Raw genomic sequence first — 27,704 nt, forward strand, 5'->3', positions numbered from 1 at the left:
TAACACGAATATCATAGGTGACTCAGTAAGTTAATAAAGTCATTGCTTTTTTAAATTGAAAAGAGTTATTTTTTAAAAATCTCTGACATGCCATAGCCAAAGTTTTCTTTTTATATTTAACTTTGTCTTTGATAATAATATATTTTTTTTAATTTTGATTGCATATCATAGTAACTTAAAATTTAACAATTGCAAAACAAAAAGGAAAGACAATCAACATCAAACACCATTTTACTATAAGCATTTTAACATACAAGTTTTATTTTTATTTTTAAGAAGATTATTTGGGTCAGTTTTCCTTTATTATCAAGATGCCCAACAGAATGAATATGTAGATTGTAGAGGTATAAATTAGGTAATAATCGCGCTTTAAAGAGAATAGGTATTTAATTCTAAGACGAATATTAATATATTATTTAAATATGTAATCAAGTATGTTAGTTTGGTCGGTAGTAACGATCTATTTGTTCATAATTGGTAAACAATAACTATCTTAAAGTATTGCGTTATCTGTGGGAACTGAACTAAAATTGATTCTGCAGGCATGACTTCCATCCCAAAACAATTCGGAAGGAGGTCCGTGTTTACTCGTGCGTAAGTTCGATTGTTTCCGAATATAATTGATTAAATAAGAAATCAGAGAAAACCTGTAATGTAATGTAATGATTTATATTATAATATAACAATACCACAAGCAAATGTTTTTTTTTTGCAACCCGTACTAATATTTTTAGATTTATTATAATTATTAACTTAGTTATAGAGAACTCCTTTATTATTATTTTATTTGTAATAAATAAAAAAGAAACTCCGTAATCAAGATTTGTAGAAGTCAAATATCTATAATTAATATTATAAATGGGAAACTTTCTGTCGTCTGTCTGTCTGTCTCTCTCTCTCTCTCTCTCTCTCTCTCTCTCTCTCTTTCTGTCTTTCACGACCAAACAGCTGAATGGAATTTGATGAAACTTGCTATGAAGCAAATATGAACTCCAAGCAAAACATAAGTAACTTTTTTGTCTGACATGACAACCAATACCCTAAAACGTGAGCGAAACCGCGAACGATTACTAGTATACCAATATAAAAAATCCAGGTAGCAATCAAACTTAAACAAATTCAACTTTATCTAACTTAACAAATTTATTAATATGTTATGTTTACTGTATACATCTGGGTATTCAATATTTACCTTCTACTTATTAAGCATCTGTGCACAGTTGAAAATTAGCGTGTCTAATTATAAATGACACTTGTGTCATTTGAAGAATCATAACCTTGAAGATTATGACTCATTTCATACTGTCTTAAGTCTTAACCAAATATCAACTACCTACCCACGCCACGAAAATTATAAAAGTAATTTTATACTTATATTCAATTCTTCTTGGAGGTATTATATATCTTGAACGTAAGGCTGGTATTTCTAAAAGTTTGATGCACGTACTTTATAAAATATTGTTAAGTGATAGTCACAACAAATAATTTCATGAAAGCATATAAATTAAACTACAGAACTTTAGAGGCCATGGAGATAATTTATATATAATTTTTAATTCATTTGATCCGATCACTTAATAATATCTGACTGTTTTATATGGTTTAATATTTTTACCGCCAAAGACCCATAAGTAAACAAGTTAGTGAAATATTTTGTAATTTAACTAGAAACTAAAATTTTATGTAAATGTAACACATAAACACATCTGAATTAAATAAATAGGCAGGTTCTTATCGTTTGATTGTTCATGTCAGTCGATTGTTTTTTTTTTTTTAATTCACCAGTAAAAGATAAACAGGAAATGCCGTATAGGTCTATTTTCATTTAAAAAATATAAACACATGTCAAAATAATGATGTCTTATTCTAAGAATCGAACCGTTATGATTTAAATTCTAAGAACAACACCATAACGAGACAATCGTCGCCACGGGTTCGTCGCACTTTTTGTGTCAAACAAAAGACGGTCAAGTAACATGCGAGTACAAACACTTTTATCTGGTCGATAAAAAACGCTTAGAATATTAGATTTTAAAGTATAATTTGACATTTTCTTCATTAAAAAATTGAATATTCCGAAGTTTTTTTTATGACTTTATTAATCAATCAATCGTTGTAAATTGTAGTTTATACTTTGTAGCTGAGCAAAATGTACAAAATATGTCATATAAAACCAAATCAGTGAATTGGTAAAATAGCTAGAAGATAGCTCGGACAAAGGAGGGGTCAATTTCCGAACGTGCCCGCATAGACTATAAATTATAATAAAGTTCTACTATTTCGCGGTCTATATATGGGTTACATCAATTTAAACCTAAAAGTTTTTTAAATAGAGTCGATTTGTCAGTGTTGAGTTGTTTGTATATTTATTTATCTCCACTCTCCCCTTCTTTTGGACAATCGTGATGCAATTTTTCAATCAAAGTTATGTTTGGGTGGATTATTTGTTACTTTTACGAAACATTCGGGCAAAGGCATGTGTTATAATCTTGGATGTAAAACAATATACAAAAACAACTATGAAATTAACCGTTATACACGTAAGTTAAAAGTAAACTAAAGACAATTAAGGGTACACTAACAAAAATATGTAGATTAAAATATGAGGGTATGGATGAAAAATTAATTGCGATCATAGACAATAGAATAATAGTACGTACTAAGCACATTATTTTTGTGGGATTTCTTACTATGGTATGGTTAACCGTAGTTAATTAACCTTATTACAGCGGCAATACTCAATTCGTTTTATTAGACAGTCAAAAAAACACATTCATGCATCGTATGTGGTGTACAATAATATGTATGCCATACTAGAAAACTAACACACCTTATTACGACTATAAGCATAATTGTTTTGTAAGAAGTACCTATCAACTATTGCTCTAAATAAGGAAATTCGTTTGAATTATTCAATAATAATTTTGAAATTTTTAACTACGATGAAATTGATTAATTGTTGATTGCGTAGTCTTAATCTAAATTTATTTTTTAATATTAATATTTATGTATTTTAAAAGTTAAATCTCGATTTTGTTTGTTGGAGTCTATAGGTATTGAAGTAGGTGGGTATTCTGTGTATACGGTCTTTTACGTATACAACAACAACAACAAGCTGTAAATTTCCCACTGCTTTGCTAAGTCCTCCTCTCTCTTTGAGGAGGTATGGAAAATATTCCACCACGCTGTTCCAATGCGGGTTGGTGGAATACACATGTGGCAAATGTTTTCCCGTAATATATAAAATATTTAAATAATATTATTACATACACAATAAATATTGTGTATACTGATATAAAAAACTACTGTTGATAAGTATAATATTTTGATAACTTTACAGTTATTTGAACCCATTACCCTGCTCGCTACGAAGAGACTTTTTAGCGTTACAAGCAATTATTACTACGTTAACCGGCGTAATATTATTTGCATTGCATATTTATGCAACTGCAAATTAATTTCTCTTTAATATTAAAAACATTTGTAATAAAACACCTCAAGATATTTAATAACTAAGCTCTGTACCCACAGAGTTTATCAAAATAATAACCAACTTACTATATTCACGATAAAATAATTATAAACAAATATATTATGTTTATAAACTTATACAACAAAACTTACCATTTATAACGTATCTCTGCCTATCATACATCAATTCTTTAGCTAGTTTCGGGCATTCGTTGTAAAGTATAGCGCACAGATCCCTTAACTTTACACCACTTTGTTTACTAACAACTTCTATAAAATAATTACACTTATCACTGTCAACTGCACTTGTAATCACTTCGAGTTCGTTTACGCTGAAAATACCTTTTTTAACAAGTACATCTAATACATTCGTGTCACAGAGTTCTCGTAATAATACAGCCTTATGTTGCGCGAGGCCAGCACACACGTCTGCTACGGCCGCCATCGTTCGACTAACGTGCCCGGTGGTGCCGGAAGAAAAAATGGTTGCCATTGAATAAGTCCATTCAGTAAGAACAGATGCAAGCGATCGCCGTGGCTCGCTCAAGTAGGGAAGTAATTTAAACTAAGTTATAAGCTTTAGTACAACGTAAAAGAGTATGTAACAGCTTGCAATGAGATAAGCCACTTGAAAGTAAATAGACGGTTATAAGTAGTATACATTCTATGCAATGTATATATTTTTCTAATAAGGTTTATATTATTTTAAGTAATTAAGTTCAACATTTCGTATTTCAATGTTTAATTCATAATAATTCATAGCAAAAACATATCAAATTTCATATATACTATATACGTATTTATAAATCGTCCCCTAACAAAATACTTAACGTAAAATCTCTTAAAACACCTACATACATTATTTAATTTCAATGTTAAGTCCTTATTGCAGCTTTTTTTGGTAATTGTTACACACTCTTGATATTGTATGTATTTTAATTTGTAGTGTTTAAAAAAATCTGTTAATGCTATTTATAGCAGGATTTATCCTGCAAGAGCATAAAAAAGGACGACTGATTATGAGCAACAAATCAATAATTTATAAGAATACAATTTAAATTTAAATAAATATTTCGAAAAAAGTATATATATACCTAAATTAATTTTTCTATTGATTAAATAACATAATAATAAGTGATACACTTATACGTAATATGGGCTCTTAATAGCCATAGCTAACATTTTAGTATAAATTATAGTAAATGTAGGTATTTTTTTATTCAACTTAAAAAATAATTAAAAAAAAAAAGAGAATTATGTTATTAAAATATTCTAATGTGTCGAACGAATAAGTTCAACAAACATTGAGTATTGGTATGAAGTTCGTTAATTTTGTTAAAAGCAATATAACATTTTTGATTTTGACATTGACATAAAAATGGCGGCTTACGACTCGTAGTTTGGAGTGAAGTTATCTGAATTCTGAAGTTTGCTAATGTTTAGCTTTTGCTATGTGTATGAGTATAACCTAAACGTAAACTACAAACATTCATCTTAAATATTTTGAATTGATAGTTGTAATAAATAAGTGGTGAAAGTTTTAATTTTTATACGCCAGAATGGCGCCAGCAAAAAGAGGAGTAGCGGGTGGTAAGTCATAAGTTTTTTTAATGTTCCATGATTAAAGTCAAATTATTCTTTTGCCAAATAAAAACAAATTGTTACGAATACGTACCAATAATTGTTTTTTTAGCCTGCCAGACTCATAGTGATTGTTGATATATTGTTCTACAATACAAAAACGAAATTTATATGCGTTAAATTGGATCCCATTTTAAACAATTTACGAATCGTCATTAACTTAAAATTATGATTAATAACCGTAGAAAATTTTCAGATACAGATTCTGGATCAGATTCTGACAGTGGCTCTAGTGCTAGTCGCAGTAAGAGCCCTAGTCCTGCACCGTCTGGGAAAGAAGGCAGTCAATCTAGGTATGTTAGAATTAGATAGATACAAAGAAAAAAAGCTTGAAATATAAGTGAAGATTTAATGCTTAACACAAAAATTTAGTCAGGTATGCATAATAGTTATCGATCATATTATATAAAAATTTGCAGATCAGTTTCTAGAAGTCCAGCGAAATCAGCAAGTGAATCTCCTAAATCTAACAGGTCAGGCCGATCAAGGAAATCTTCGAATGCATCAAATGCTTCTCGCAGTAAATCAAACTCTCCAGCACCATCAAATAGATCTGGTTCAGCTCATAGTAACAAATCTGGATCTTCAAGTCCTAAATCTCAGGCCTCAGGAAGTCCTAGAGCTTCAAAGTCCAGATCTAGATCTAGAAGTGGGTCTGTAAGTGCTAGATCACGATCTGGTAGTGCTCGTTCAAGGTCAGGCAGTCCAAAATCTGGAGGTCAGAGTCCAAAGTCACGATCGCAGAGTCCTAAATCTAGATCTCAAAGCCCAAAATCTAGATCGCAAAGTCCAAAATCTAGATCACAGTCTCCTTCCCCAAGTCATAAATCTCAAAGTGCCAAAAGTCGATCCCGCTCAGTAAGTGGTAGTCCGAAAAGTAGAAAATCTAGATCACGGTCAGGTAGTGCTTCTTCAAGGTCAAAAAGTCCTGTAGCTAGACAGGATGTTGCTGATAGCAGATCAAACTCGCCAAACTTGATGATTGATGATGATGATGCTAAAGAAAAATCTAAAAGTCGATCAAGGTAAGACACCTTATCAAAACAGGAATTATATAGCTTATTATAAGGATACAGCGTCATATTTTTTTATCTTTTTCCAGGTCAGGATCTAGGCATTCCAAGTCCAGATCAAGGAGTAAATCTAAGTCTAAAAGTCGATCAAGGTCTCGTTCTAAAAGCTCCAACCCTTCTGATGGGGAAGGTTAGTTCTACTTTTATATTTAAATATATGTAACCTTATTGTTTTAGTGCTTACATATAAGATACAGATCGCGAAATTCTGTTTTCAAAATTCATGACAGGCCAATAAAAGTTATTTGGTTTTCATGTCTAGACTTTTTTAATTTAAGTTAAGAATATGGCAATGATTCATTCCGAGGCTAAAAATGATTAGGCCTAAATAAGCACTTAAGCTGTTCATCTGGGCGTTATCTCTTATGTCTCTATTATTATTTGTGTTAAGCTTCTTGCTGGCTTGATTGTCAGGGTACTCACCTACTATTTAACCACTAAATGGATATGCTTTATATTGTATGCTAGTTTGAACATGATTAATTCAGTGTAATTAAAGGCACAAGACTACAAAGGTTTTATATTTTTTTATAGGGCCAGTGTCTATTTAGACAAGTTATATACAATCTTTGACTATTATGTATTATTATGTTTTTAGGGGACAAGAAAAAACGAGCAGTTCTATCAGACTCAGAGAGTGATGTTGGTTCAAAACGCAAAAAAGGTTCAGATAGTGGTTCAGATACCAGTAATAAGCCTTCTAAGAAAAAGTCCAAGAAGCTGGTTGATTCAGATGATGAAAATCAAGAAAAGACTGACACTGGTAAGTGTCTTTTCACTTTGCGACGTTGTCAGGATGAGTATGAGCATGTTGCTTAATTTGCCCTTTCAAAACTTCACTTTTTGGATTGAACTTTGTTTTAAGCCTGACACTACAGTCCTCATGTTCTTAAATACAAACTATTCACCATTAATGTCTGCATTTTTTTTTCGGTATTAATTTTAAATTATACAAAATATTCAAAAATTGTTATTTTTCTAATTGAGTCGAGATGGCCCAGTGGTTAGAACGCATGCATCTTATCCGATGATTGTGGGTTCAAACCCAGGCAAGCACCGCTGATTCATGTGCTTAATTTGTCTTTATAATTCATCTCGTGCTCAGCGGTGAAGGAAAACATCGCGAGGAAAACTGCATGTGACAAATTGCATAGAAATTCCGCCACATGTGTATTCTACCAACCCGCATTGGAACAGCGTGGTGGAATATGTTCCAAACTTTCTCCTCAAAGGGAGAGGGAGGCCTTTAGTCCAGCAGTGGGAATTTGCAGGCTGTTGTTGTTGTTATTTTTATATATGTCTGACAAAATAATTCATTTAATTTACAGTCACAGCTGATGCTTTGTTTGGTGACGCCTCTGATATCAGTACGGAAGATGAGGGCGATGGTGATAAGCAGTCAGAACGGTCGCGATCAAGATCACGTTCACGGTCTCGCAGCCGCAGCCGAGGTAGATCTGACGACGAGAGGCGCTCTGGTGATGAGGCCAGGGGAAGTGGTGACGAGGTAAAGATGTACCCATTTTAAGTTTTTTTTTTTTAATTTAATTTACAACATCCACAGGGTCGCAGATCGCTCATGCCTTTTTTTACATTTTATATTAAACGTTTTGGCATTTTATATTTTTTACTAAACATCAGCAGCTCTTCGCTGGATATCATTATTGTCGTCTTCTTGGGAGACGTGGCTCACTGACATTTTTTCTTTTTTTTTTGAAATATTTTAAAATAATATATACACCCATTTTATGTTATAGAATGTGTCGTTTGAATATTAGAATATATTTATTTTTTTGTTATCATGTATGTGTGCGTTTATGTGTTTACATATAGGCGTAAATTCAGGTACACTTTCTATGATCTCACTCTAATCCGATGGGATAGCAAATCCGTCACGATTGGAAAGATTGGAGGTAACGCCTATCTTTTCAGAGGAACAGGAATGTATCTTCCAGATTCCAGAGTATGGGTAGCAATTAAAAAAAAAAATGTGGGATTAAATCTCAATATACTTAAAGCTATTTTGATTAATTGATATTGAAAAACTGAGCCTTGATTCTGGCGGAAAAGAATAGTGATATCAATAGATAGAGTAACTTAAAGACAATAGCATTCTCAAGGAAGAGTTGACAGCCTTTAAGTCGTTAAGTCTGACCCAACTCAGATACTGACTTCCAAAATGTTTGAGTTAGAGACGGCAAATTAATTTATAATAAATGTCTATCTACAGGAAGTTAGAGATAAACCAGAAGAAGAAGAAGAAGTGGAAATACCAGAAACTCGCATTGATGTAGACATGCCTAAAATATGGACGGAATTGGGCAAAGAACTACATTTTGTAAAACTGCCTAACTTTCTGTCAGTTGAGACCAGGCCTTATGACCCTAGTACATATGAAGATGAAATAGATGAGGAGGAAACACTGGACGAAGAAGGTCGAGCAAGGTAAGGTTTTATTCGTTAAAATTAGGATAGAAAGATTTTTTTTGAAAATATTTCAAATGAAATTTATTTTTGGAGTTTCAAATTTTAACACATTTTTACATATTCGATATTTAATATTAAATAAATGATTGGGCATCAATGTTTGTATATGTACGTAAAATATTTTATAAAATAAGTTGTAACTTCAAACTCGTTTCTATAAATCGGCTGTACCTTCCAACAAGTTTTCTTGACACTTTTCTACTTTCCTATACATAGTAAACGCCAGGAAACAGTCTTGACTCAACTCCTCCCACAATCTTAAATACATTAATAATCATAACAAGGGATGTTTTAATTCACCCCTTTACGATTTCCCTACTATTTCTAAATAATAACTCATTATGTTTACAGATTGAAATTGAAAGTAGAGAACACAATGCGTTGGCGAACTGTTTTTGATAAAGAAGGCAACGCAGTTAAGGAATCAAATGCTCGTATGGTGAAGTGGTCAGACGGCAGCATGTCCCTGCATCTCGGTTCAGAAATTTTTGATGTTTACAAACAACCACTACATGTAGGTTTAAATATTTTCCTATAATATTTATAGTACAATCTTAGTGTAATTGCTTATGTTATATATATATTTTTAGAACCAGAAGTAGGAAGTAGGTTAACCTCTAAAACAATTATCTTTAATTTAAAATAATAATCAATCTACCACAATAGAAAAACATTTAGTCTACAACACAAATAACCATCAATAATCGCATAACACCGTAATAATTATATTCGCGATCTCAATGTGTCAACCACGAATCTCCCGCTTTTTCTTTTTTTTTTAAAAGGAGAGTTGTGTGACTTGATGCAGATGTTGCTTGTTTATTTCCAACAATATATATAACATAAGCAATGTATATATATATATATATATATATATTTATTGTTGTATATACCTTTAAAATAATTTTATTTTAAACAATGGTTAATTTATATTTTCAATACTATTCTAATGCATGATGAGACTACCTGTAATAGTAGAACTTTTACCTTGATCATTTTGAAATGTAATTTGTTTTTTGTATGTGGTATTGTATCTACTGTTGGTTGTCCTAATGAAAATAAAAATTTAAAATTTTTTTAATTTAATTATTTATCAATATGTTTTTTTGTAAATATATTTGGAATAATTTTGGATTGTTAATTTTGAGACTTTTATAATTGATTATTCCAGGGCGACCACAACCATCTGTTCGTGAGACAGGGAACAGGTCTGCAGGGGCAGGCGGTCTTCCGCACGAAGCTCTCGTTCCGACCGCACTCCACGGATTCCTTCACTCACCGGAAGATGACGCTGTCGGCCGCGGACCGCTCCACTAAGACGTCCGCCATCAAGATACTGTCACAAGTCGGAAGCGACCCCGACGCGGATAGGAAGTACCAGCTCAAGGTCACTTGCAGATGATTTTTTTTTTATGGTATTGGTTGGCGGACGAGCACATGGGCCACCTGATGGTAAGTGGTCACCATCACCCATAGACAATGACGCTGTAAGAAATATTATCTATTCCTTTCATCGTCAATGTGCCACCAACCATGGGAGCTAAGATTTTATGTCTTGTGCCTGTAGTTACACTGGCTCACTCACCCTTCAAACCGGAACACAATAATACTGAGTACTGTTATTTGGCGGTAGAATAACTGGTGAGTGGTTGGTACCTACCCAGACGGGCTTGCACAAAGCCCTACCACCAAGTGTAGTAATTACTAAGTTTCTAAACTGAGTGTCTCAGTGATACTTACTGCTAGATATGTGGTGTATTGAAATAATGTATTGTTAAAGTCTATAAAAATCAAAATATTCCTAATTGACATAGGCTCAATGTAATGTTTTGGAAAGTAGATTTTATCAAAACTCACTATTTCCGTACACGACTAACCCAGAAGGTACTCTTTTACACAATTTAATTGCAGAGTATTTCAATAAAGTAAAACTAAATTATATCATTAAACATCAATACTTCGTCGTTGTAGTCGTTGCAGTGTTCTGGCTCAACGACCGAGTGAGCCAGTCTAACTACAGGCACAAGAGCACATAATGTCTTAGTTTCCTACGTTGGTAGTGAATTGATGATGCTAGTGAATTCTTACTAATCGTTTTACTTTCAAATCAAATTAATTCATTCAAGTTAACTTCACAAAGAAGCGTTTTTGAATCGTCAACAATTAAATACTACCACCATTTCGGAAAGCAGCTTCTAGCGAGAAGAAACGACAAGAAACTCGCATAGTTACTCTTTTTAAATAAACAGATTTACAATGCTGTTGTAAAGGTGCAATTTACAGTAATTAGTGTCCTATGATGGAACCCGAGCCTATCTCCAGGCGTTTCTTTCTAAAAAGTATATTTTTAATGAATAATATGATTTATTTACTAATTTAGTCTTAATAATCTTTTTAAATTTTAAGAATGGTAAATTTATTATATTACATTTTATAATACATGATAACGTCCATGTAATATAAAATGTATAATTGTATAGTAAGACACAAATTAGATGTAGCATCGGAAAATGCAATGGGATGAAAATAAAACCGATTACTGCCGATTTACACAACCAATAGAAATAGCTCCCTATCGCGCCATTCGACACTATTCGTCGCTATAGATTCACGCGTCAGAGAAAACAAGTGTACATTTAAATAAAACTAATTATAACGGATGAATCGCGTATATTAATTATTTTTAAACATCCCGACGTTTCGAGCACTTTGCAGTGTTCGTGGTCACGGTCGGTAGTTTTATTTAAATGTGTAATAATCGCGAAAATTTAAGACAACAAAACAAGTGTATGTAAATCGACGCGTCAATTTGACGAATATATTAGGTCATATGATATTACAAGTTATTACGTTTGTGCAAAGATCATATTCGCGTGAGAAATAAATATTGATAATTTGGGATAGCCTACTTAATTCGGATGTGATCGGTTTTACGAATTTTGCCGATGCGACATCTAAGTTGTGTCGTACTATAATATGATAATTTTCATGTAATATAAAATGATATAATGTTCATCAATCAAATAAAGCGTGAGAGGTTATCTAGCAATGAGATTAATAGTGTGTGTGGTTCCGTAGAAAGAGGAGATGGAGCTTCGCGCAGCCATGCGCTCGCGCGCCAGCGGCCGCCCCAAGCGCCGCGCCGCCGCGCGCGCCGCGCGACACGACGACTCCGAGGACGAGGGCGGCGTGTCGCTCGCCGCCATCAAGAACAAGTACAAGCAGGGCCAGAAGGGTACGCCGCCTAACTACACGTGCCAGGGGATAATTATTTCGCTTATAATCTCAAGTGTTGTTGAAACAATTGTCTGTCAGTTGACCCAGTGCCCACTGATTTGGTCGTAGCCTCAATGAAAAGACAACCAATAGTTCCAAATGTTTGTGATCTTTGTATAAATAGGCTATTTGACAATGCGAAAAATAAATTGTGAATTATTGTAATCACTGTATATTATGAGTTTAAAAATGGTTATATATTGACGAAAATTGAAAATAATACTTAATTTATTCAAAAATTTAAACGTTTGTCACGTGACACAAAATGCTCCTGATTGACCGGGTTTATGATGAATTCACTAGCTTGTTAACCTTGTTTACATATTATAAGTACCACAGATTAAAATACAAGCAAGTGACGTCACCGACCCCACTGCAGCGCCGTATTGTTCAAATAACGTTTTCACGCGATATGGAATTTTTAATATGATATTTTTCGTCAAATATGTACTAGAAATACAATAAAAAACCACTTTTACTGAGTTGCCTAACCTCTACTAAATTATATGAAATGGATTTTAAAACTAGTCAAATAGCCTATTATTTCGCTTCTAATCACAAGTGTCGTTGAAGGATTTATCTATCACTTGTCAGAGTGTAGTGGACACAGTGGAAGGCATTCGATAGTTTTAAATTTTTGTTATCTCATATCTTGTATAGTGTTTCTAAACTAATTGTAATAGTAATAACTAATTGTAATAATATTTTTGTTGCTTTTTAATTTATAGCGACAGCTGGTGCTGCGATTTATTCGTCTGAATCCGAAGGTTCGGACGTGGAAACACGTCGTGCGAGACGACTGGACAGGGCGAAGGCTCTGAAGGACTCTGACGACGAAGGCAGTGAAGCTGGAGACGCTAACACACCCCAGAGAAGTCAGAGCGGGTCGGGTTCGGGCAGTGGAAGCGAGTAGAATGGACAAGCTCTTGACTAATGTATATAGTATGATAGGATAATAATTATATTTAAGTTTATTGATTACAGTTGAGAATAAATGTATTATTTACTCTATATTTGTGTTATTTTTAAGACCCTTATAACTTAGCCCTTTAAATAAAGTTTGCGATACAGACTATATAATGTTATATCAGCGTTAATCGTTACTATGTTACTATATGTATGTTACTACAAAGGTTTTAATCTTTCTCCTTTTGTTGTATGATAGCTGATGAGTGACCAGAAATCAATAAATATACTCTAAAAATAAGAAAAAAATTAATTGAAAAGTACTTCTTTCCAGATTAACAGACGTCCATCAAAAAAACAGTTTTTTTATCAGGAACTTTTATTTATCTCTAAAAATACATTAGCTTCGTACACTATATTTCCCACACCAATAATTCGCCATAGACCTTCGTCTTCTTTCGTCACATTCGGTATGGTGAAACCACAGGAATCTAAATTATTTCTATCCCTGTCGTAAAATCTGTCAAACGTCGACCTTGGGGCGGTAATTTGACAGCTTTGAAGATTTTTTACAGGATAAGCAAAACGCAGTTCGAAATCTTTACCTTCATCCAGTTTAGGTTTCGGCGGAAAAGTCGGTATCGATTCTGAAAATTCAAAGTATGAATAAAATAAGACCTACTAACTATGTACTTATATATAATTATTTAAACGTGTATTGTGTTGTATACTGTTGCATTGAAATAGTTGATAGGTCAAGAAAGAAATGCATTATTCATCGCTGGCGAAAATAACATTATGAGTAGTTACATATAAAAATTAAAATGTCAATCTTTCAAAAAATATTAACGATTCAATTGGACTATGCATATCAAAAAATTTTAGTCAGCCCTATTTAAATGATTGAGCCAATGTGTCTATTTGATATTTTATATTTTTGTATCAATTTATAAAGACCATCGACTTTGAAAAAAAAATTGTTTGAATACTATAATGTATTTTTGCCAGTTTCGTTGCATTGTGTTTTTTATTTTTAAATGAAAAAAAAAATGATGAGCTGTATGTCAAAAAAAAAAAGAAAAATCGGCGGAAAAAAGCCCTATACATACCTAAACGTGAATCACATTTATTAACTTACCTGTTATTTCCACCGTAATAACTTGGAACACTTCAATCCAGTCTCCATCACTTCCTCTATAATAGGCACTTAGTATCCAATTTCCGTTATCCTCCTCAACGAGAGGTCCCAACATAAAATCATTCGCTAATAAACTCTTCTCCTTTTCTCTGAATATGTCTGTAGAATCTTGGCAGTTTTTTCCATAATTAAGATTGAATATTTGGTACTTATTTACGGGGGTTATTATAGCCTTAATTTTTCCTTGAATGTATTGAATGACAATATCATTGTAATCGTCATTTATTGATGCCTTTTTGTAATCAAACATTTCACGGCTTATGTTTAATTTGAGTTTCATAGCGTCTCCATTTGGTTTGTTAAGGAAATAAAGAGCTTCACTGTTTATAATGGGAGCTGATACAATAATTATGTCGCCCAGGCCTGTGGGTATGTGTAACGGTTTGAGTTCTATTTTAAATTTACCTGCAAACAATAACATGAACTTAGTATCCAACCAAGGTAATTCATGTTGGTATTAACCGAAATTTATTTTGTACCAATCAACCAGATGAGTACCGCCCATAGACATTGGCGGCTTTGTGCAAGCCCGTCTAGGTTCCGGCTAGTTTCTAGGTTCCGACATTTAAGTTATAACAAACTTCAATCATCAACCTTGTCTTTGTGGAGTCAGTTACAATAGCTTACTAACAGTAATGCAACAAAATTCAGTTTTGTTATTTGGCGGTAATATGGGAGTACTTAAAAATACCAATCTACTATATACTCTATCGCCCTTATAATATGATGTGATGGCATTTTGCCCAAAGACAATTTAAGAGAGCTTCTCTGCTTTGACACTGCGACTTTTAGTCCCAATAAAATGTAATAACCGATGTTATTACCATTTACCTTACCATTTCCTATTTCGAGCAATATTACAATATTTATTACCAGAGTTTCGATCCGTGACGTCTTCGGAGCTGCGGAAGGTGGAGATAACATTCGTTATCAGCGCGTCGAAGTACAAAATCGTGTGAACCGAAATTCAGATCAATCGGGTACGGGCTAAACGGAAGTATAAACAATTTTTTGGCAAGGTTTTGTTTGGTCTAATGAACCTATGATTTGAACCCAGCCCTTCGGAATATGCATCATAATGATAACTACTGAACCAGTGTGACAGTCAGTAATATAAACATACATAAGTAAGTGAGGGTAATTTTTTTTTAATTAATTATATTTTTCATACATGAGTAAATAGGTAAAGGTAGGAAAATTCTATCATCACTAAATAAAAATTTAAAATCATAATTTCGTTGGAAATGAAACATTGTTTAAAACTATAAACTAGAAATCAAAATGAAATTGGCGTGAATTGCATGAAGCAGAGAATTTTAGTTACTACATTTGTCAATATAGTGTTTTTTTAACCTCGTCGGATTAGTAGCTGAATAATATAATGTTTGTAATTTAATGAGACTGCGAATTCCGAGGTCCTGGGTTCAAATATCCAATGCTTAAATTATTAGATTTTTCCATCAAAAAAGCACCATATGAGGTAGTTGATATTCATATATTGTATATGGTCGATGATGTCGCTTGATCTTTTTGTGATGGAATAGAGTGTCAGTTCCTTAACCAAGGCCAGTTTTAGTTTCTTTCAGTTTATTTCAGTACAGTTCAGTTAATTGGATTACAGATGACCCAGGTGCAACGATGCTGGACAAGACTTTTTGTAGTATGATCTTCAAGAGCTATTAATACTTAAGTTTATATCTCGACGTTGAAGGAAAGCATAATGATAAAAACTGCAAGATGTGGCAGAACACACTTGTATCAGCTAAGCAATGAAGAAGCACTGTACTGTTTGGTTTGTTCAAATAAACTCTAAAGTTCTAAACCTATTTTAAAGAGAAAATAATGCTTATGCCCGTAGTAATAATATTAAAAAACTGTCTGTCAGTCATCAACTTCCTCAATTACACATGTAATAAGAATTATTTACTTACACATACTGAATAGAACAATACATGACATGATATAAACCGATACAACTTCGCATGACACGACATTTTACGATATATCACAACACTACATGACATAAAACGACACTACTCGGCATGAAATGAAGTGTCATTTACGGCGTGATACGAAACAAGAAAACACAACATACGAAAGGACTTAACACACATGTACATAATGTATAAGAATTCTGGTATAGTATACAGTTTTGTGCAAAGGCTTAACAAATAATTCCGTTATCGATTACTATTTAAATATATTTAATTGGATACTCAGCATTAGAAATCCTTGAAAAGTTTCTTCATTTAAGGAACCGTTGTCGATTACTATTCAAATATATTTAATCGAATACTAAGAATTAAAAATCCTTGAATATTTTCTTCAAAGGATAAATACAGTTTGAAATCAAACGAATTACCAAAAATATATCGCCGTATTCAGCTATACTAACTTTCGATATCCGGTCCGTTATACGCTGTTATTCTGACACACGTTGATGTTACAATGTGTGTAAAAAGGGCGATCAATTTCAAAACACGCGCGTACATATCTTCGACGTTACAAACAAACTGATAGAAATAATGCGACAAAAACGATACCGCTTGAATAATTTGTTAAAAATAAATGCTAAATACAATTTCGATTTAAGGAAATTCCATTTTATTTCTTTACATTTTCAAAATCAATTACTTATCTGTATCTTCTTTTGTTTTTTTATAGTAGGCGATATAAAGAATACGTTTTTTTTCTTTTAAATAAAAGACTCTTTACAGGAAACCTCTATGAATAATGCATACAAAATATATACCTAGGTGTATTATAAATAGCCATAAGAAATATATTTTGCGTGTTAAATACGTGATGTAGAATATGTAACTAGAACAGTTACACAAAGATGTTCTCTATTGAATTAATGACAAAACAACTAATGAGGTCATATTGCTTGATTTTCTTAAAACTGATCAAAGAAGTCGTTGATCCAAGAAAATAATGGAGTAGTTTAATACATTTTGAAAAGTTCTTGGTAATGATAGCGTTTTTTTTTAAATTATGATCCAAGCTAAGCTAAATTAAGAAGTAAGCTAAAGCAAAATATGCAATTAAATTAATTTTTACTCACTTCATATGTTTCTTTCTGTAACTTGTTTACAAGTGGTATATAAGAATAGCATTGATTCTGATTTGAACATTTTATTATGAAATTTTGCTACGACTTTGGATTGGATTACGTAATTAAATATTGATCTCAATCCCTGAATGTGATGTAATGCTACGTTACCTTACGTTACCTTTAGGAACTTTACGCTTATTCGAAGTTGACATTTTAGTGTCATCGGTTATGGAATTGATTTTTAAGCAATACGCATCAATGGAAATAAACAGAACTAATAACAAATTATTTAGTACTACCTGTGCCCGCAACTTCATGTGTGTTTGAATTTAACAAAAATATTATTTGTGTTACTCCTCATTACATCAGCTTTCTACTAGTGAAAGTCACGTCAAAATCGAACCAGTCGTTTCAGAGATTAGCCGGAGCAAACAGATAGACAAACAAAAATTATAAAAGACTTTGAGACTGTAAGAAATTCTGACGGGCAGTATAAGAGTCCGGTAAACAAGAAAATCTTTCAAATTTGATGCATAAACGTATCATAAGACAAACATTTTGAATAAAACGTAAGGCCATGTAACAGCATGCATTTTGTTATTTTTTGAATACTATATATGGGAAGTCATAGGTATTATTTCATACAGCTTCAATGTTTTTACCTGACCTTACCTTACAGAAAAGGTCATATAAAATTTACTTCAAACCATATTCAGCGGTCTGCTCTTTAATTAGGTTTCATACATCTGCCTCGTACTTACTTGGCTAGCATGATCGTAGATAAGCGCCATCAAATAATACTTTATCGAGTCATTCCTTATCATTGTCGAATATTGGCCGATAATGTTATCTTATTTAAATATGTAGAATCTTTTAGCATTTTACGTACGCATTAAATATAAAAATTTAATACCTTGTTACTATGAAATGTTTTATAGTTCAAATCCTAATTCATTTATTCAACGTAGTAATATTCATTCAGATCATTCATTCACAGTCAAAATCAAAATATAAGTACTTTTTTCAAGTATATTGAGTGAAATTACCACCGGTTCCGAAAGTAGCTCTACCTAGAACAATCGGCAAGAGACACAGAACTTACTCTTTTCCAACAGTTAAAAATAGAGCCATTTTAGTTTAATACAATTATAGATGTATGTAGTATATCCTGCCTGGAAGTGAAAAAGTATTAATTCCACGCTTTTTTAACTTGTACTAAAATAGTCCTTGCATTATTCCTTTTTCAAACAGTTTCAAATATATGATGAACATTAATGAGTATGTGTAAAACCGTCAAGTCGGTATAATGACGACGAAACAAATAATTTGTTCCTTTAATACTTAATGCTTTACTGAATTAGGTTATACGTTGAGAAGGCTATTGTGTTTTGATAACAAAACTGCGTGTAACACTTGACCGACTTTGATCAGGTTTGTATCTGTCTTACTTTTAAATATATGTCTATATATCACGCTGGTTTAGTAGCTACCTTATCCCGATGCAGATTCATGATGTCGGAGATTCATATGGAGAATTCAGGATCGGATCTCTAAAACGTAATTTGGTTGTTATGTCAATTAATTGCTATAATACGACACAATTTAGATTTCGCATCGTCTAATTCTGGGAATTGAGTTCAAAATCATCAATCTTTATTCATTTCTTATACGAAAATGATCTTCATACAAACGTAATAATTAATACATGAGTGAGATTAAATAAAAAGTAATATACTATACAACCAAATACATTGAAAATTGACGATTGATTGATTTTTTTTTTTAATTTGTCGATGTACATTTATTTGTGTCACACTATGCCAAATAGATAATTAACATTAACTCAGTCTATTGGCTTGGAGAGCACTTTAAATTTTTGATCCTATAGCCTCCAGCCATGTCGGATTATCGTTCCCTTGGGAAGTAAGTCAAAGAGCGTGTTGTCTGTGTTTTTGCTCACATTTGTGCAATATAACAGCTCCTCTTCAGTTGGCTATTTTTCAATGAAAATAGCCACTAATAACAAAAAACTCGTTGCCATGATACGTTCGGTATCACATATGACGACGTAGTGTTTGTTTATTAACAGTAAATTTTTCCGGATGTTTAATTATGACTGTCTATCATATGATTTCAATTAACACACATACGTATAAGAGTTTTAATACCTATTAATATTAAATTAAATGTATATTATATTTTATCCAACTTCGAAGATAATTTCAAAATTTATTTTTAGCAATTTTTTTTTCAAGTCAAATTAGATAATTCTTCTGTTAATAAGATAAAGAAAATCTTCGAAAAGGTTTGGGATGTATATCGAAGTTTTGTTTTTAGAAACATACATTTTTGTATGTATGTTCCATTCATTTCTTATAGAAATAAGCTGATTTGTACAATAGTTACAATGAAACAACTTTTATTAGTTGATTTTAATTGTTTAAAAACGTAGAAAATTTTATTGTAATCTAAGGCAGGGTAGCCGTTGCGTGTATCCATCGCGAGTAAGCTGAAACTCTAGTGTTTATGTTTGGATAACGACTAGTACCACAGCCTGGGGTCCACGAGTAAACGCCCACCACCACGCCGTTGTGCAGGAGTGGGCTACCAGTGTCACCCTGGAAAAATAATACAAAGTGTTATACATAACATTCATAATCTGTACAGTACAATAAAATAACGCACATGGACCATTTTTCGACCGGAACTCTTGTTAGAATTTACATGAATAAAAACGTTTTAAGAGGATTGTAATACCTACAAAAGAATAGAGATAACTCTTAATTGGGTACGCATTTAAGTAATTACTAGTGGGTCTTTCGCGAAACTTCGCGTTTATTCAAAATAATTAGAGTTTATTTATACCAAGTTTACCAGTAAGTTCTTTCCGCTGTCTAATATTAAATCGTTGTTAGATCGCAACAATTTAGTAAATTGCAATCAAGAATCCTCTTTACTTTTCTACACATCTAGGCTAGAGCTCTTCAAAAAGAGACCATAACCAGACGAACCAAAATGAGGTTATTGTCTAATACAAACTTTTTACTATTAATACAATAATATATTAATTAATAATATTTTTTTCTTGTAAAAGGAAAAATTTATACCTTCAGCAAAAGATATTTTTATTAAACTATTATTCGAGTACGTATAATAAAGGCGAAAGATTTATACGTTTTCATGGGAAACCAGAGATAATAAGTGAGCTGAGATGGCCCAGCGGTTAGAACGCGTGCATCTTAACCGATGATTGCGGGTTCAAACCCAGGCAAGCACCACTATATATATGTGCTTAATTTGTGTTTATAATTCATCTCGTGCTCGGCGATGAAGGAAAACATCGTGAGGAAGCCTGCATGTGTCTAATTTTATCGAAATTCTGCCACATGTGTATTCAACCCGCATTGGAACAGCGTGGTGGAATATGTTCCAAACCCTCTCCTGAAATGTACAGGCTGTTACTTTTTTTTACTTTTACGTATAATAAAAGGCTATTAATATTTTCTCTATATACCTGACATTGTCCTCGAACTCCAACGTCGAGCCAGCCAGCACAAAGCATATTTGGAGAAACGCTGAAATTCACTTCAGTATAGCGGCTAATACATGTTTGCTGATCGTTCACCCAAATTTGGACCTGACGCAGTTCTGAAGAAGGGGGTGATGATACCTGAAAAATTCAACATAGATTCTTGAAAATGACTTTGTCTGAAACTCTCTTAAGAATATACTTTATTTTTGGATTCAGAGGACAAATGTCTTCTGACGGAAATCCGTTACACGTGTATGGCAGAGTGTACGAGCATTTTAACTAAAGATTGCCAGTTCAAACTTATATACGAGTATATAGTCAGTTCATACTAGCGGCCCGCCCCGGGTGCAATACCGAAACTAATTTTACTACAGATTTTTTTTTTGTTTTTTTACTATATTCTCGATGATATTCAAAAACCTTCCTCTCGAATCACTATTAAAAAATACACATCAAAGTCCGTTGTGTTAATTTAAAGATCTAAGTACACACAGGCACAGACATAAATAAGCGACTTTGTTTTATACTAATATGATGTAATAGTAAAATTGATGAAGTTTACCGAGGTGATACCCCATCCGATGGCCCAAACTGGCTGATTGGTAGCCAAAGTGTATGAACCACCAGCAATGTAAGCAGCCTGAATATTTTGCCCAAAAACGATGTTCAAAGAGGTTCTCAACACTGCGATGTCGTTGGCTCTGGTTGCGGACTGGAAGTCAGGATGGATAGTAATTCTACGGATGAGGTAGATAAGACCTTCTCTGTTGGAGTACGACGATCCCACTCGAGCACGCCACCAAAGCATTGAATCGACCCTGGAAGGAGTTTACGTCTAATTTTAGGGTATTATCTAGATAATCATATTATAACTGAAATTAAATCTCTTCAACGACGTGAATGATATTCTTTGTTTTTTTTTTTAGATTTTTTGAGACAAATATGACATAATTATTCTTGTATTTGCTCGTACTCTATCTATTTCTTTGAAACGCTGTAGCGTACTTACCTTTGTTACTTTTGGAAAAGTCCATGATTTGTGTAAAGTATATTTTTTTTATGGTATAGGTTGGCGGACGAGCATACGAGCCACCTGATGGTAAGTGGTCACCATCAAACATAGACATTGACGCTGTAAGAAATATTAACTATTCCTTACATCGTCAATGTGCTACCAACCTTGGGAACTAAGATGCTATGTCCCTTGTGCCTGTAGTTACACTGGATCACTCACCTTTCAGACTGGAACACAACAATATTGAGTACTGTTATTTGGCGGTAGAATAACTGATGAGTGGGTGGTACCTACCCAGACGGGCTTGCACAAAGCCCTTATAGTATATAAATGTTATAAGATAATTTTATAAATTTATAACAGTAATACGAAGTCAAAGACAATACTCACACATTGTTCGATACGAAACAGGAGGCTGCTGACAATATCGCTGATGAGGATATGATTGTGCCACCGCAAACTTGTGTGAAGGGCAATGTTCCCGGGCTGTTAAGGAGGGAGGTCGCAAATGGGTATTGACTTATATCAGCAACGGTGCCTCCAGATATTCTCGCTGGGTTTGCTATAATCAGAGTCGGATTTAAACGCCTGGAGGCCCCCGGGCTACAAAGCAGTGGGGGCCCTAGACAAACAGAAGCGTGAACAACCTAATAATTATATTATCATGAATAAAATACTTTTTTATTTCAATCAGTAAGCTATGATTTATATATTTTTAATTTGACTATATGGTATTTGTTAACTTGCTGAAAACTGTGGCCCCCACTAATGTGGAGGCCCCAGAGCAGTTGCCCTGGTTGCCCTCCCCTAAATACGGCCCTGGCTATAATAAATATTACAATTGTTTTAGTTTTTATTAAACAAGTAAGAACATATTCTAGACATTCTCCACGCAGCATATGGTGGTGGAAGTTTAAACATATGTAACAAACAAGGGTTCCTTGTTTGTTGTTTGTCCAGTTTTTAATAAGAAATTTATTTGGTATGGTCTTTCGGTTATGATAAGAATTGATTAAACCTGTTTCCATAATTATTGCTGCAATTGAGAAGAGGCTACAAGATTAAATAGTTTAGTTTATCTAGTATTATTTTCAGCTACCTCGTATGGAATTGGAAACATAATAATAATAATAAAATATAAGGAATAGCGTAAAATCTATAGACATATCCGGAAATTGAACTTGTATTGAATCTATGATTATATCCAATAAGATCAATTTTCGGAAAAAACTCACCTAGACTCTACATGTGTTAAAATTTTTACACCAACAATTATAAGCGGCCACTATAAAGTATTTCGAAATGTTATAACCTCCAATTCTCTTTTATGTTTATATTTAATTTTGTAATTTATAAGAGTAAAGTTTTTTGTACTTAATTATAGAATAAGGTTATAAAGTCCTTAGTACAAAAAGTGGGTTGACCCATTGGCATTCGCAAGCTAAATCATTAACATTTATTCGCAGTTTATCGATATCACTAAAAATGTCGATACCATTTTTTTATTGACGGATGAATATTAATTTTTGCGTCTATACCGAATTGGTTTTTTGGGCCGCCTAGCGGTGCAAAACGTCACAGGATTGATATGACATCTTGGGTTGTAGTCGTCCCCACTCCTAAACTTAATATAAATGGTGTGCTTAAAAGTAGGACTAAATAGGAATAGTGATTCCTAAATTAATTTGCACGCAGTACTATTCTTTAATAAATAATCTGGCCTTGGATTTCTTCCTGTGAGAACTGTAGTCCTATAATCACGAGTTCATTTATAACTAGGGAGACACAAATTTGCATTTTTACACTAAACTGCGTCCGTCATGTTTTGTGAATTAGAATTTAGAATTAAAGTCACAGTTTTGTGAATCGTAGTTTAAACAAAACCTCCAATTTATTATTCCATTTATTATACATACCATTGCTGGTCGAAAGCACACAAATTATAGAAAAAATAATTAATAAATTCATTGCAGTGTTTCAGTAGAATACCTTCAATTGACTGAAGAAATCCCTGTCATTATCTGATAAAAAAATATTTCATATGTGTCGATATTGTGTTAACTACTGCCGGACTTAATTATGATAATTTCGATATTGTATTTTATATAACGCTACATTTACTATCTATATTTGTTATAAAAAAATAAATTTATCTACAATAATCGCACTCGTAAAAATTCGTAGAATTGAATATATTCGGTGATTACTCCTATATAGGTACCAACAACCGTGTTTTTCCTCTTTATAATATTAGTATAGGTTTATTAGGATCTACTCGTAGATGTCGAGTCAGACTTATTACAACCTTCTTCTGTCCTAGTCCTCTACTATCCTGTAACCAAAGTAATAAATTGCCATTAATATTTTTTTTCATACATATTGTTTCAGCAACAATAAGGGAGTATTGACTGTGTCGATCGCATTGCTGAAGTCAGTATATATTGAGTCAATTTGAATGCCGATATCTACATCATTTGTTACGTCATTAAGATTACAGATAAGATTATACGTACGACACAATTTAGATGTAACATCGGCAAATTCAATAAAACGGATGAATGCCGATTACACGACCAATAGAAATAGCTTCTCATCGCGCAAGTCGACGCTATTGTGCCGATTTTCGTGTCAGTCGAACCCGAGACAGCACAATGTGACTGTATAGTACGATACAACTTAGATGTGGCATCGGCAAATGTAGTAAAACCGATTACTGTCAATTTATACAACCAAAAGAAATAGCTCCTTGACGTACCATTCGACGCTATTCGTCGCTATAGATTCTCGTGAAATCGACGTGTCAAATTGACGAATACGATCTGATATTACACGATATTACGTTTGTGTAAAGATATAGTCATATTCACGTAAGAAATAAATATTGATATTTTGGGATAGCGTACTCAATTCGGATGTGATGTGGTTGTACGAATTTTGTCGACGCTACACCTAACTTGTGTTGTACTATACGTGAATCATTCCGTACACTGCGAGACAATTTAATGGTTAAGTGGATGCTATTAATTGGTTGGTATTTTTTTTTCAATAGTCAAATTAAAAATAATCCTGTCGTGTTTACAATTTATGAGATGAGAGTCCTAAAAATATATTTTTTGGAATGATTACTTACAAATACATATGTCACGTACAGAGCAAAGAAAGAACATCATGCTAATTTAGGCCCAAGTAAAAGGTCGCGTTAGTTGTAAATATACTTGAAAGAAGGAAACTATTAATAAACCCGTCATTAGATAGCGATGAATAGTTTGATGATTTTAACTGAAAGATTGGAGTTATTGAGATTGAGGATATAATTAAGCTATTGAGCTATTGAGAGTGAAGATATAGTATATATCTTGGATGTGTAACATTCGAATATGAATATACTGTTTTTAAAATATTATGTTTTCTTAAAATACTAACTATTAGGTCATATTTATAGGCTAGGTCATATTTATTTTAAAAATTTAATTGTTTTTTTTTTTACAGTCAAAATTATAAATCCTTCATATGAAATAAATAACCTACTTTTTTAAGTTATTTAAAAACAAATGAATAAAGTCTTTAATTATGTGGCCAACTATTTTGCTATCAAGTTCATGTAAATCTACGCGTCAATTCGTACACATCGTATTCACATTATAAATAAATAAATATTGATTTTTTGGTAAGACGAGATGGCCAAGTGGTTAGAAGTGTGCATCTTAACCCGTGATTGCGAGTTCAAACCCAGGCAAGCACCACTGAATATTCATGTGCTTAATTTGTGTTTATAATTCATCTCGAGTTCGGCTGTGAAGGAAAATATAATGAGGAAACCTGCATAATTGTCTAATTTCATAGAAAATTCGTATTCCACCCACCCGCATTGGAACAGCGTGATGAAATGTGTTCCAAAACTTCTCCTCAAAGAGAGAGGGGGCCTTAGCCTAGCAGTTTGAAATTTACAGACTGTTGCGACGCCGACGCGACATCTTATAATCTATGTTGTTTAGTTGTGATAGTTTTACTACTAAACATCGATAAGGCATCACATATAATTCGTTAAAAAGCTTTTGAGAGATGACTCAGGATTGATAAATCACTATAATCATCAACAAGATCTTTATCGCCTTTTTTAAATACATTAGCAAACTACCGAGCTGATGAAAATTTGCTTCAAAGATTATTTTTAATAGTGGTGGTATATTAATTATAATCATTTATAATATTATAATTATTATATATATTTTTTTAGGATCTCTTAAAAAAATGTATATCATGACATCAACATCACTTGCAGTTAAGCTCAGCTTTGACTCCTTGAGATTTCTTTGAGTTTGTTATCGGTTATTACATAATTAGCTTTTTTGGAGATTTTTGAAACTTCATTAAGTCTTTGGTTTCCGATCCGGCATGGGAACTCGAGAAGCGCTTTTTGCCTTAAATGTTCTGGTACAAAAATGCAAAGACATGCAGACCAACGTTATCTTGTGCTTCATTGATTATGAGAAGGCGTTCGATCGCGTAAGACATGACCTACTTATGGAACGTCTAATGTATGTAGGTGAGAGGGCAAGGACTTACGGGTTATTAAGAACTTGTATTGGAATCAAAGAGCAGCTGTGAGAGTTGAGCATTCAGAGACCGATCAAGTTGAGATTCGCCGTGGTGTCCGTCAGGGGTGTATATTGTCTCTCCTGCTTTTTAATATATACTCGGAAGCTGTAATATCTGAAGCTCTGGAGGGGTTAGAGTCAAGATAAACGGTAAAGTCGTGAATAACCTACGATACGCCGATGATACCGTACTTATAGCCTCTTCAGAAAAGGACCTACAGACTTTGGTGAACAGGGTTAACGAGTGCAGTGTGAAGGCAGGGTTGAGCATGAATATTAGCAAGACCAAGTTTCTGGTTGTATCGGGGGATAAAAATCTTAAGCCAAAAATTCAGGTGGAAGGTAAATACCTAGAGCGGGTGCGTATGTACAAATACCTCGGTGCTTGGGTAAATGAACAATGGGACTGTGGGCAAGAAATTCAAACTGTGGAAAAGAAATTGAAATTGCCCGAGCAAGCTTTAAAAGGTTGGAGAAGGTTTTGTGCAGCCGTAAACTATCTTTAAAGCTCAGACGAAGAATACTCCACTGCTATGTCTGGCCAGTAGTGTTATACGGTAGTGAAGCATGGACTCTGCGAGCTGACACCCAGAAACGTCTACAAGCTTTTGAGATGTGGTGTTACCGTCGAATGCTCCGTATTAGCTGGACACAGAAAGTTTTAAACGTGAGAGTACTCCAGCGCGTCGCCAGTAGCCGGAAGCTACTGCAAACCGTCAAGAAGAGAAAAGCCGAGTATTTGGGCCACGTATAATGACGGGCAAAGTAGAGGGCAAACGACCGACTGGAAGAAGAATAAAGTCCTGGTTGCGCAACATCCGCGAATGGACGAAGATCGCCAGCGTGGAAGAACTATTTCGCTTGGCGCGAGACCGCGAAAAATTCGCTGAGCTGACGGCCAACCTCCAGTAGTGGAGAGGCACAAGAAGAAGAAGACATTAAGTCTAGCTGTATCCCGAAAGGTTGATAGAAGTGTACTTTAGTTATTGTGTCTGAGTTGAAAATCCAGGTTACAAAACCCAAATTAAAATCTCCTTATACAATAGTTTCATATGTATTGCATACATTTATTCCACATATTAATTTCAATATTTATTCTAAATTGTGAGATATTACCGGTGGAGGCAAATACAATACTTAATTCCACATTAAATACTTATATTCAGAGAATAGTAAATATTTTCCATTAATAAATTAAGTTTTTCGATCAGCAGTTCGCTTAAGCGAACTGCTGATCGAAACATCATTATTGCATTCCGAGTGTTTGACTCATTGAGATTGTAATTTTTTTAATTGATTTATATTTAATAAGATTACTCTGTAATTATCTATGGTTATTTGATTAGGAAGATTCAGAATTTACGTCATGGTGGTCTTGATAAAGAACATATCAGGTATCTTAATTTCTTTATGCGGTGATTTTTCTTGGAAACAAGAATAACATTACTAATT

The 27,704-nt window shown here is 33.3% G+C and overlaps 4 protein-coding genes and 1 pseudogene across 10 annotated transcripts in view; 2 read left to right on the plus strand and 3 right to left on the minus strand.

The window, feature by feature from the left end:
- LOC124538776 (tight junction protein ZO-2-like) overlaps positions 1–3,931 on the minus strand; it is a 120,068-nt gene extending 116,137 nt beyond the window's left edge. For all 7 annotated transcript variants that reach the window (XR_006966996.1, XR_006966995.1, XM_047115962.1 and 4 more), the window contains exon 1: positions 3,625–3,931. Coding sequence is in view for 5 of the 7 variants with exons in the window: in XM_047115962.1 (XP_046971918.1) it covers positions 3,625–3,916 (292 nt within the window). In the remaining 2 variants the exon portion in view is untranslated. The remainder of the gene's footprint in view (positions 1–3,624) is intronic.
- A 942-nt stretch (positions 3,932–4,873) lies between these two features.
- LOC124538888 (another transcription unit protein) lies at positions 4,874–12,959 on the plus strand. The gene is made up of 11 exons (XM_047116138.1): positions 4,874–5,061; positions 5,309–5,405; positions 5,532–6,137; positions 6,215–6,315; positions 6,784–6,948; positions 7,514–7,692; positions 8,416–8,630; positions 9,024–9,186; positions 9,844–10,059; positions 11,751–11,907; positions 12,677–12,959. Exons 1-11 carry the CDS (start codon positions 5,031–5,033, stop codon positions 12,859–12,861), a joined length of 2,115 nt encoding a protein of 704 aa, XP_046972094.1. The 5' UTR covers positions 4,874–5,030; the 3' UTR covers positions 12,862–12,959.
- Positions 12,960–13,223: 264 nt separating this feature from the next.
- Positions 13,224–16,605, minus strand: LOC124539086. Its single transcript, XM_047116409.1, has 3 exons — positions 16,448–16,605; positions 13,993–14,457; positions 13,224–13,501 (listed from the first exon to the last, which is right to left on the minus strand). The coding sequence occupies exons 1-3, from the start codon at positions 16,542–16,544 to the stop codon at positions 13,224–13,226; spliced, it is 840 nt and encodes a 279-aa protein (XP_046972365.1). The 5' UTR covers positions 16,545–16,605.
- Positions 16,606–19,557: 2,952 nt separating this feature from the next.
- LOC124538841 (trypsin, alkaline B-like) lies at positions 19,558–23,690 on the minus strand. The gene is made up of 5 exons (XM_047116072.1): positions 23,571–23,690; positions 22,045–22,216; positions 21,202–21,457; positions 20,622–20,777; positions 19,558–19,725 (listed from the first exon to the last, which is right to left on the minus strand). The coding sequence occupies exons 1-5, from the start codon at positions 23,620–23,622 to the stop codon at positions 19,576–19,578; spliced, it is 786 nt and encodes a 261-aa protein (XP_046972028.1). The 5' UTR covers positions 23,623–23,690; the 3' UTR covers positions 19,558–19,575.
- A 3,193-nt stretch (positions 23,691–26,883) lies between these two features.
- Positions 26,884–27,188, plus strand: LOC124538761 (annotated as a pseudogene).
- The last annotated feature ends 516 nt before the right edge of the window (positions 27,189–27,704 follow it).

Source organism: Vanessa cardui, chromosome 21 (assembly GCF_905220365.1).
Source record: "Vanessa cardui chromosome 21, ilVanCard2.1, whole genome shotgun sequence".
Taxonomy (NCBI): domain Eukaryota; kingdom Metazoa; phylum Arthropoda; class Insecta; order Lepidoptera; family Nymphalidae; genus Vanessa; species Vanessa cardui.

Excerpts from the sequence above, each read along its gene's own strand:
- LOC124538888 (XM_047116138.1), top strand. The coding sequence starts at position 5,031 with ATGGCGCCAGCAAAAAGAGGAGTAGCGGGTG. Across the intron at positions 7,693-8,415 it reads CCAGGGGAAGTGGTGACGAG|GAAGTTAGAGATAAACCAGA; the intron begins GTAAAGATGTAC and ends GTCTATCTACAG. Across the intron at positions 9,187-9,843 it reads TTTACAAACAACCACTACAT|GGCGACCACAACCATCTGTT; the intron begins GTAGGTTTAAAT and ends TGATTATTCCAG.
- LOC124539086 (XM_047116409.1), bottom strand. The coding sequence starts at position 16,544 with ATGTACGCGCGTGTTTTGAAATTGATCGCCCTTTTTACACACATTGTA. Across the intron at positions 14,458-16,447 it reads TAACGGACCGGATATCGAAA|GTAAATTTAAAATAGAACTC; the intron begins GTTAGTATAGCT and ends TATTGTTTGCAG. Across the intron at positions 13,502-13,992 it reads TATTACGGTGGAAATAACAG|AATCGATACCGACTTTTCCG; the intron begins GTAAGTTAATAA and ends TTGAATTTTCAG.
- LOC124538841 (XM_047116072.1), bottom strand. The coding sequence starts at position 23,622 with ATGAATTTATTAATTATTTTTTCTATAATTTGTGTGCTTTCGACCAGC. Across the intron at positions 21,458-22,044 it reads TGTTTCGTATCGAACAATGT|GGTCGATTCAATGCTTTGGT; the intron begins GTGAGTATTGTC and ends AACTCCTTCCAG. Across the intron at positions 20,778-21,201 it reads TCGGATGGGGTATCACCTCG|GTATCATCACCCCCTTCTTC; the intron begins GTAAACTTCATC and ends TGAATTTTTCAG.